Source organism: Brienomyrus brachyistius, chromosome 15 (assembly GCF_023856365.1).
Source record: "Brienomyrus brachyistius isolate T26 chromosome 15, BBRACH_0.4, whole genome shotgun sequence".
Classification (NCBI taxonomy): Eukaryota; Metazoa; Chordata; class Actinopteri; order Osteoglossiformes; family Mormyridae; genus Brienomyrus; species Brienomyrus brachyistius.
The window spans coordinates 14,283,680-14,294,621 of record NC_064547.1 but is presented as its reverse complement, the minus strand read 5'-3'; the positions used below and the strand labels follow the sequence as shown (position 1 = coordinate 14,294,621).

The 10,942-nt window shown below is 40.7% G+C and overlaps 2 protein-coding genes across 2 annotated transcripts; one reads left to right on the top strand and one right to left on the bottom strand.

Annotated features, from left to right (window-relative positions):
* The first annotated feature begins 1,119 nt into the window (after positions 1-1,119).
* On the top strand, positions 1,120-7,219 carry f3a (coagulation factor IIIa). The gene is made up of 6 exons (XM_048976952.1): positions 1,120-1,331; positions 1,586-1,700; positions 5,195-5,388; positions 5,525-5,706; positions 5,818-5,983; positions 6,200-7,219. Exons 1-6 carry the CDS (start codon positions 1,229-1,231, stop codon positions 6,340-6,342), a joined length of 903 nt encoding a protein of 300 aa, XP_048832909.1. The 5' UTR covers positions 1,120-1,228; the 3' UTR covers positions 6,343-7,219.
* On the bottom strand, positions 7,177-10,923 carry acp5b (acid phosphatase 5b, tartrate resistant). Its single transcript, XM_048976951.1, has 6 exons — positions 10,744-10,923; positions 10,407-10,597; positions 9,697-9,824; positions 9,407-9,598; positions 8,578-8,725; positions 7,177-7,988 (listed from the first exon to the last, which is right to left on the bottom strand). Exons 1-6 carry the CDS (start codon positions 10,817-10,819, stop codon positions 7,749-7,751), a joined length of 975 nt encoding a protein of 324 aa, XP_048832908.1. The 5' UTR covers positions 10,820-10,923; the 3' UTR covers positions 7,177-7,748.
* Between the last annotated feature and the right edge of the window lie 19 nt (positions 10,924-10,942).

Sequence of the window (10,942 nt, the reverse complement as noted above, 5' to 3'; positions counted from 1 at the left end):
TCAAGACCACAAGTGTGAAGGACGCAGTGCATTGAAGCGCTGGACCGATCATTAGCATACTCTTTCAGAGAGAAGCCCCCTGCTTCTTCAATGCCTTCATGCGCCAAATGCGTCGCGAATCTTTGGTTCTGCACTTTCTTTGCACAGTGGAAATGTTTCAAGCTGTCTGAGTTCTTTAAGGCTTTAAAGTCTATTATAGCATAATATCCTTTCAAATCCATCCAGTTTCAATAATTTACTTTTGAATGTGATTTAAAGAAACCTCTTCTTTTCAAAAGAAGCAATCTAGATTTTTAAATATGGGATTATATTCCGCTAAACAGATTCTCGGTTTCATACTTTGCCTCAAAACATTGTCGTTAATGTCTTAAGGACTGATTTCACATTCTTGTGAATACCGTTGTGGTTACCCGCCTTTTTTCGCATCTTCACTGCACCTTATTGCTTGTGATCACAATATAATCATTTTCCACAAACACTAAGTGGTGCTTATTACAAACCCGTGTTGCTGTGTAACCAGCTCTGATATAATCGGGGTCAGTTCTGTAAAAGAAAAGGTTTGGTCAAATACTCAAACTTGAAGCAGAGAAAGCTTTAGGAAAGTTTTCAGAAAAACCGATAAAAAAATATCCAAAGTAAGTCACAGGGCTACTGTAATAATGCATTATTTTACTCTGTTAAGAATATATTGCACATACGTTTTGTATAACAACTATGTGGATTATAAATCCATCCATCCGTCCATCCAATTTCTGTAACTGCTTGTCCTATTCGGGATCGCAGCTGTCCGGAGCTTATCCTGGAGGCTACGGGCGCAAGGCAAAGAACAACCCAGGATGGGGCGTCAACCCATCGCAAGCATACATAAATGTATGTGTATTATCATTTCATTTATAATGAAGTACACTACAAAAAAAAACAATAATGGTGTTTATGTAATTGTTTATTCTATATTATGCAGTATAAATTATTAACTATTTCTTCACGCAGTCACAGCCTAGCAACCATACCCAAGCTCTAATTACGTATAATATTCTCCCCCGGATGACCTTATTTGGTCATTTTGGGAGAGGACCAATAAGTAGGGGCTGTGTCTTCATAGTTCATGTTAAAGTGATTCCCAGGCCACTCATTGTACGTTTCGCCAGTAGGTGATATAAGCCCATGAAGTAATCAGCATTTCGCACTTTCGTCTGCGGCAGCAAGTACACCTGACGTAAAGGCTGGGATGTATTCTAAAAATTGTCTATCGGACATATGGATCATGACGGATATCAGGATTTCCTTTAAATTACTGTGCGTTTTGTTCCTTCTCTTTGGCAAGAATGCAGGTCAGTATCCGTAATGCTTTGAGTGTGCAAGATAAAAAGGGGATTTAGGTAGACGCCGCCTACTGAAATGAAATGGAGCCCAAATTAGACTTTTAAGGGATTTTTTGATGATTAAGTTCTTTAACTGAGCATCGTACAAGTGATTCGTTAGTGAAATTGCATAGTTCTGCGTCTTCGGGAATCCACTGATTTGTCCGATGGGGAATCTTGCGTCTTTCGTTATTAATTTGTTTTGCTGATTTTCTGTTATATAGGCATGAACACTTACCCCAAGGCGGAGGGTGTTACCTGGACTTCTTCTGATTTTAAGACAATATTAAAATGGGGTCCTGAACCAGTCAACTACACCTATACTGTTGAAGTTTATCGGTGAGCACATACAGACCGCTCGACTACATGTATGTACTGGACGACATAAAATCGTTCACTATGTTGAAACTAAATATAGTGAAACTAGTTTGCATACTTATCTAATTATTAATCTAGGAACCGTTCGTCTTAAAACAATGTTGTTTCTTATGATGCGAGGAATTAATATTAGTCATAAATAGGGTTGGACTGGGATTAAATTGGTCCTCCATCGATTTACTAAGCGATATGTTTTGCCGACCGAGGCGGGCGGGGCATGTTTTGGGGGTCCACCACATACCCTACATCGACCCACTCGGAAAATGCCCGGTATGCCAGGCGGCCAGTCCAGTCCTGCTCATAAAGATTACGAGTTCAGAAAACACTGCTGCCTAATAGGAGTTGTAACATGTTTCAGAACACGTGGTTCTCGTTGTTCATTCATTGTATTTAGGTCAGTCTATGTGCACTGTATGATGTGGTAAATTATTATGGCGCTGATTTGTCTGTAATTCTTGGTTCCTGCTATTTCTGTGCTTTTTGAAAGCTTTTTCAATGTTAAATCGCGTTTCTTATCGGATTAGCAGATCCGAATTACATAATGTGCAGGCTTGTCAACTTCGGTCCGTTGCCTGAGATTTTCAGTTCGAGAGTCTGCAAGACACATTCATACGCCTTTTCAAATATGTAACACTTTTATTACCTTGTAAATAGTCTGTTTGCAAACTGCCCCACCGCTTTCGATGCAGCTAATTTTAGGTTTATAATGGAATAATATACATTTACCGTAAAATTTCTTGCGCAAGCGTGAGAATCTGGAAGCGTGAATGTCACGCCAGATGCGTGAGAGTTGGCAACCCTGCTATAATGTATAATATGTAATACTGGTTACTTTTTTATTATTTCGCTTTTTCAGCGCGTATAACGTATTTATTTCACATAGCAGATAACTCTTTTGGGGTCGTTTCTGGGGTAACTGTGTGTCCAGTCATGTGTACCTATTAACCCCAGAGTTAGCACATTTGTTTATGGTGATAATTTGCAACAACACCCAAACACATCAATTTATTGAGTCCCCTCCTAGGTTTAATAAGGAAAATCACACTGCAAACAGCCTTCCAGCTAAGGGTCACCGAACAGGCAAACTGAGAAATTAACCGGTTTCATGGAAAAAATATGTCAGATAAAGAGGCATTAATGTATGTGTTGATATTTCATTGTCTTTTGATATCTGTCTTAGTGACCGAATTTGATTTTGTGTCTCGTTTGAGTAGGATGTGTACAACTGCAGTATGGAAAATAATTTATATGACAATGTCTGCTCAACCTAGTGATTAATGCAAAAGTACAGGTGCACCACTGAAGGTGCTGAGCACTGTTCAGCCTAGTGTCTAATTTAGCAGTCGCTGTTGTCCAAAGCAATATACAAGTGAGGACCAGAGAGGAGGATCGTCAGCGTCCCTGGAAAGCCATCTGTTCATTCACCTTCCAAACACTGGTCCAGTACAGGACTGTGCTTAGCCTGAACAGTACTTAGTCTCAGTATACTTTAGGAAAATATTACTTCATTTTCTGTTAAATATATTTATAAAAATAAATTGATTGAAATATGATCTAATACATTGTCCTGAATGCATTTAAGGTTTGTAGAATCAGCTGAGCAGTAAATTAATATATTTGGACACACTTTGATAAACGGCCACAGATAATGTAGTAACACACTCTTACTGCATTAGTTAATGAGTGTTAGTTATGTACTGACCCCATGATTGATCATCATTAATCAGTTCTGACAGTCATGTATTTCTTGCAGGAACTGTATTAGTTTATGATTTGGTTTTGAGCAGTAACTGCATAACTAAATAATAATAATAATAATAATAATAATAATAATGATAATACATTTTACTTAAAGGTGCCTCTCAAGGCACTCAAGACACCTTACAAGCACAATATACATTGTTGCAGCATAAAAAATTTGCATGTAATAAAACAAAACAAAAATGAATAAAGATTTTTAAAATATATAAAATTTAAAAGCTGCCACTGCAGCAGAATCATAATGAAAGTTTAAAAAGAAATGTTTTAAGGTGAGATTTAAATACAGAAATCCTGTCGATATTAAAGATATCAAGAGGGAGAGAATTCCATAGACTGGCGGGAACATGAATGAAAGCTCTAAGTCCCATAGTGGTCAGGCGAGCTGCACAACCAGAGAGACGGAGTGGGAAGATCTGAGAGTGCAAATATGTAAGGGATCAACAAGATATGAAGGAGAAAGATTGTGAAGGGCTTTGAAAGCGAACGGTAGAATTTTGTAATCAGTGTGATATTTAACGGGAAGCCAGTGAAGTCGCTGAAGAACAGGACTGATATAAGCAGTGATAGAAGTCCTGGTAATAATATGAGCAGTGATAGAAGTCCTGGTAATAATATGAGCAGTGATAGTAGTCCTGGTAATAATATGAGCAGTGATAGTAGTCCTGGTGATAATATGAGCAGTGATAGGAGTCCTGGTGATAATATGAGCGGCCGCATTCTGTACTAACTGGAGCTTATGAAGGAGCTTGAGAAGTAAATCAGATAGAATGGAATTACAGTAATCAATACGTAATGTGACCAGGGCGCGTACAAGAATGGAAGTATTGGAAGGTGTAAGACAGGGATGGGCAATCTTATCCGCAAAGGGCTGGTGTGTATGCAGGTTTTTGGGATAACCTGTAGGTCAGCCGTTCAAACCTAGGTGTGAGGACTCTTCGGCCAATAAGTTCTTTAATTATTCATCTAATTAGGGAGTTGCAGTGAAAACCCACATACTCACCAGCCCGCTGCGGATAAGATTCCTCACCCCTGGTGTGAGAGATGGATGAAGATTGAAGATCCAATATTATGGAGGTGAAAATATGCAGGCCGGGTAATATTATGAATTTACGGTTTGTAAGACAAAGTGCTGGCAAGGATGACACTCAAACTCTTAACCTGGGCAGAGTGAAAAGCCATGAAATCATCAGTTGTGAGGGTGAAGTTATCTAGCTTAGCAAGAGGTGATTTAGCGGTAATAAGTAGGACCTCAGTTTTGTCATTATTAAGTTTAAGATAATTGGAGGCAAATCAAGTTTTTATATCTGACAGACAATCTAAAAGAGAAGTGGGAGGGATGGCGGAGTTAGGCTTGGTGGATAAACTAAGTTAACTAACTGTGCCCATCAAGTAAAGTGTTTTGTGGCTGCATTAGGAGACTGTGAATTCTTAGCAGCACGAATATCCTCCTGCAGTTTATAAACATCCCTAAACAATGGAAGGTCTAACTCCGATTCATTACACACATTCTTAGTGGTTCTTAAAATGGCCTGGCATTGGGCCCCTGAGCGAGGCCCCCAACCCCCAGTTAATCCAGGGACCGGCTGACCCTGCTTTCCCAGTTGTGTATCCCTTTGGAGGAAAGTGTCTGCTAAATGAAATGAATGAAATGAGGTTTTTCATTTTTGAGATGAATCAACCGGGCTTTTTATCAGCCAGGGCAAAGATGGAGAGAAGAATGAACACTGTATCCGGACTGAGAAGACAGACTGCGATTTGACCAGCATGCTGGTTGACCTGAATGCCACATACATTGCTGATATTCTGTCTGAGCCCCTGCCGGGCACGCCTAGCGATGCAGTGGAGCCCCCGTACACCAAATCTCCTCCATTCTGCCCCTACTATGACAGTAGGTATTCCTAACCCTAACCCTACAGAAGCCACCAATTCTAATGACAGCCAAAATCCTGCAGCAAGCGTGACCATCTCCATCTCTATACATCTCACTCCATCTCTGTCACTTTCCATATTTCCTATTCTTTCAGCCGAAATCGGAGCTCCTCACTTCAGGATTAATGTGACCCAAGACAAAAGCAAAATTACACTTCATATTGAAGACCCTGTCACTGCCATCTACAGTGGGAGGAGGCTGCTTAACATACGGGACATATTCAAGAATGATCTGCAGTATAAAGTCTTCTATAGGAAAGCACAAAGCACTGGAAAGGTGAATTCTGTGGCGCGGGACGGTGCAGCGTTGTGCTACATGCTGAATGCCACAGCATCCTGTTAGCCCAACTGTTAGTTCAGTGCTCAATCTTGACCTTCCTTTGAACAGAGGGAGAAAACTACAAGCAGTAGCAAGGTGGTGCTGGATGTGGACAGGGGTGTGAGCTACTGCTTCAATGTGCAGGCGTATGTACCATCCCGCCTCGGGACTAAGCAGGATGGGAAGTTAAGCAGCATGCGGTGCTCGCCGGACAGAGACAAATCTATATTCGAAGGTATGGTGTAGCTCAACTCAGAACGACTGAATCCCACAAGGTGTCCTGTGGATTTGATAAGTCACTTTAGTATTCAGTTTAGTGGAGGGGGGAGGAGCAGGTGGTGTGGGTGGAGCCAGGAATACAGGAGGGGCTAGTATAGTGGGAGGAGCTATTTGAGTGAGTGGGGTCTCATTTAAGCATGAGAAATGAGTCTTCCTGTGTGCTTTCTTGCAGAATACAGCATTGGTGTGATCGCGGGAGGCATCGTGCTGGTCATTGTGCTGATAGGGACCATCACTCTGACTGTGGTATACTGCAGACGCAGAAAGAGAGGCAGGGATGCAGGAAAAGAAGCAGTACCTCTGAAGAAGGTGTGAGAGGCAAAGCCTTCCACCCGTGTCATGGGGACATGGTACGACTGAGTCGGATCCACAAACCCTTCTACATTCCTTTGCCAAACACTGGAATTCTTTGTTTTGTTTCTGAGAAACTTTGGCAGCCCGCTAATGAAATAACATGAAACGTCTAGACATGCTTCTCAAAAAAAATACATGTAATCGTTTTTAGCTGGTGAATGGTATTTTTAAGTAGGACGCATAGACACTGAGAAATTCCTTACTGAAGCACTGCCTTTTTTTTTTTTTTTACTATTTATTTTTTCTAATTTGTGGCAGCCTTAGTGCCTTGAAATGGGGTATTCGTATAATGTATTTTGAGAAATAGTTTACAAGCTGCCCTTAATTTATTCATTATATGTTAACAGATGTGTTTGTATATTATGCTGTTTTACTGGATGTGTAGTATTTAAAGGTTTTGGGTTACATTTTAATTGAAGTTAAATAATAGTTATTGATATTTGAATCCGGGGTTTAAATGGTGGTTTAAAATGTAGATGTCCATGTTACGCCAGGTACTAATTTGCGATATAGGATACAATTTAAGGGCAAAAACAGGTATGTTGTTTTGACAGGGTTTGGTATGTGACTAGTGTGCTTGTCAGGAAAACTGTACTATATTCTGGAACCATCTTAAGTTAGACTAACCTTTGTACGCTCCTTATGTGCTGCAGTTATTTTTTATCGCAAATATCTTTAAGTGAACTCCCCCTACATTTTTTACAAAGATGTTGTCTGGCATATTTTAATGCTTTGATGTTTATTGAAAAGCCTTCTAGAATTATATAATATAGCAGACTTCCATGAGATAATGTGTACTGATAAAATAATAACATATATTTTTATTTTATTATACAAAGATTGTATTCCTGTTCCAGTCTGTTGTCCATGCTGTCATCTTCACTTCGGACACATTTTTGAAAATCCGGTTCCACACGCTAGAGTTTAGCAACATGCATTTGACTGCTTTAAATCAAACATCAAACACGTAAAAATCCAATACTGATCAAACACATGAAAAACAATAATAGGGTTGCCAACTTTGGTCAACCGACTGACGTGAGATTTTCAATTCATGACAAGTCTGCACGCGTATTTACAAGTATGTAAGAGTCTTACTACATTACAGACTGTAGGGTTTTCAAACTACCCCAACGCTTTCGATATATCAAATTTTAGGTTTACAACCTAATAACAGGCATTAGGCCTATATAGATATTTGCCATATAGATTTACCATAAAATTTCTTGCGTCTGAAAGTGTCTGAGTGTCATGCCAGATGCGTCAGAGTTGGCAATCCTGCAAAAATGTTTTGGATTTTTATGATTGTAGGCTAATAAAACAATCAGTTATTGTAACAGGGGAGAAAAGTGCAATGGTGGTAGCATTTAGATTTTGCGTTTTGGCAAAGCAGCTTGATAAACACATTTTCCATCTACTTGGATGTAACTGATGAGCATTTCTTCCTGCGAGACCTCGATGTAAGTGAACCCTCCGGAGGTATTGTTGACAGCACTGGAGAAGCGCAGCCAGGAAGCTGGGAAGCTGCGCCGGTGCGGCGCGAACCTGTCATCGAAAGCGCCGCTGCCGCTCACAGCGTACGCGCTGCCGTCGTCCTCCTGGATGAACTGCCGGCGGGAAGAATAACAGTTAATACGCTGTTTCAGAGAGATCTCCGAAAAGCTTCTGCTAAACGCTACGTACAGAATATCTTCCTTGAATTAAATTACCGTTTACATCACAAAACTTCATAGAATATATAATCTTCATTATTTTTAATTATTTTTATTTATGGATTAATAGCTAGCGCACAAAACCGTAAATTTAACATTATAAGGCTGTTGTTGTGAACAATCACATTGGATTTGTCTTTGCGGCACAACAGCAACAATTTTATCGGTCATGGCAGAAATGAAAGCTTCTCAGAGGGATGGTGAATCCTCGTTTCAAGCTGTCCTGACGGTAATACAATCACGTTACATTTTTGGGGACTTCATAATGTGGATCGCACAGCATGCGTGTCATTCCTCAAGTTCACCACCGTATGCAGAAATGTAAAGGAAATGCCAGACTACATTTCAGAATGTTGGAATCGGGTCATGTTGAAGATACTCAGCACGTTACAGGGATGAAACGGGCCAGGGCATGCAGATTTTGTGGGAATGAATGCGGCTAACTTTACTACATTCCACCGCCTGACAGTAATGGATGACCAACCTGTAGGCTGTGATCATGGCCACTCAGATACAGCGTGACGTTATGTTTTTTCAGCAAGGGCCTCAGCTTGTCCACTAGGCAGTGCGTGGGACCATGATGTCCGATAGACCACACCGGGTAGTGACCCGCAACTACCAGGAACTCTGACCTAAGAGAAAAAGCCAAAGGCATGCTTGGAGATTAGGGGAAAAAGCGCAGTTGTTCAGGACCACTGTGAACCATGACTGTGGAGAAGCAGCTTCCAAACAATGTTTCGGAAGACAAATTCTTTGACATGGCAGGTAACAGGACGTGGCTGGGAAAAATCTATTGTGCTCCCAATGAGAATAGAAAGGAGTTACTTCCTGATGTGTGACTATTATGACCATAATACGTGTTTGCACTGGAATGCAGGTCTACAGTACAGTCATTGTACAGTACTGTATCTCAGGTGTCAACCAGGCACTTTAGCGCCTGACAAATGGACTGTGTGATCTTTTGAACCATACAACTTATGTCAGTCAATGGTCTACAGAAAACCTATAGAGCTTCAGCACCCCGGGAATACAGTACTTCCAGAAGGACCAACTGCTGAGAACTTCTGTGAGGCGTGAAGAACTTGAGGATGCTGAGAGATTCAAGAGTGAACATCCCCAAACATGCCCAAAGACCTTCAGCAAAAGATCCTTCAGCAAGAACATGGCTTTCTGGAACTTTTTTAATTTGTTCCTTGGGTATTAAACATTTCTTTCATCGTCAACATTTGCAATCAGTGTTGGGTTAGAGGTTCATGGAGTGTATATAATATGTGTCTTTGTATGAATGTTCATAGAGCAGGAGAACATCATACTTGGTGTTCTCCAACTGTGTTTGGATCCAGCTGAGTTGCTTGGCAGCATCCACATGGTTCTCTGGGCCATGGGGCTGAGTTTCCTGGTATGTGTTGCCACACAGCACCACTGTGTCAATCATGAGGATCGTCAACGATGCGGAAGTCTGTGGAACCTTCAGCTGTAGCTTGTAATACAGGCTGGGAAAGTTCCTGAGTAAACAACAATAAGCTTACACTAATGAAACTTGTACATCTTTTCTAAGAAAACTAGAGAACAAGAAACCGACAAGCGTAAATAAAAACTTTACCATCTTGGAGATTTTGTGGAATAAGATATTTGTGCCGAGACATTTCCTATGTGATCGTGATTTCCTGCTACGAGATACCATGGGAGCTTAAGCAGCGATGAGTGATTGAAGATCTGCTCAAATGTCACCTGAAAAGGCGAAATAAATTACAATTAATGAGCGATGCAGAAAATCATCTCCAAATATCACAGTAAATTTTGTAATTACATTTCTGACAGAACAAGTTCAACGGTTTCTTAAAAATGACAAAAATTGTTACATTTTAACTACCAACATTTAAAGCCAAAAGAAACAACTGAATGATTGTGCCTTTGATTTGAATTCATGTGGAATGAAGGTCTCAGTGCTGGTAGTTAGCCCTACATGTATTACATTATAAATGAATATAATATTTTAAAGCATTTAACAGTCACCACCAGATGGCATAAACATCACATATCAGATAATCTTGTGACCTTGGGTTATAGTTTGCTGAGTGAAAGTACCCTTTGGATCTCACTAGTTAAAGTAATATGTTTTATCTTCATTCACCGTGACACCTTGTAGTCTAACGAAGGTCTAAAACTCCAACAGCGATAACAAGAAACAATGAGACCTATTTTTGAAAAATGTGTAGAAGTATATTGAATATTTTGTTTGGGGGAAAGCTTTGGAGCATGACGGTTTGCAGAAACCCTAAAACAGGCTAGCTAGAGCTAGCTGGGACTTACCTTGAATCGAAAGTCCTCAATGTCCTTCACACCACTGTAGTAGAAGTGGTCACCCAGGCTGAGGATAAAGTCGAGGCCTGTGGCATCAGCTACTCTTCCCAGTTCGACAGCATTTGCCCTCTCCAGGGGAGTGGAGAATGGGTTGCCTGGGATACCCCCCCAGTCACCAATGCCAACAAAGCGTAGACTCCCTGGACAATGATAAACAAGCAGACAGCAGCAGTAACACTGACAAATCTAGACTTCTAGAAAAAAGTCTCTAAGCTGAAGTTCCCTGTATAACAGCACGCTACAGTTTCTCTCCTTGTTTCCAACACATGACATTGTGATACTTTACCGTGTCCTTGTGGCTCGCCTGTCGACATGAGCAGGAGGACCGTAAGCAGCAAAAGTACAAACTGCATATCAACCATGGTTCACAGGTCGTCGCCACCCTCCAGCAGGGGTGTACCGTCAACTATCACGCGCAAAACTCTTTCGCTTTCTGAACACAGACACAGGAAGTAGCTTTGCAACTGAGGACTTCCTGAATTAAA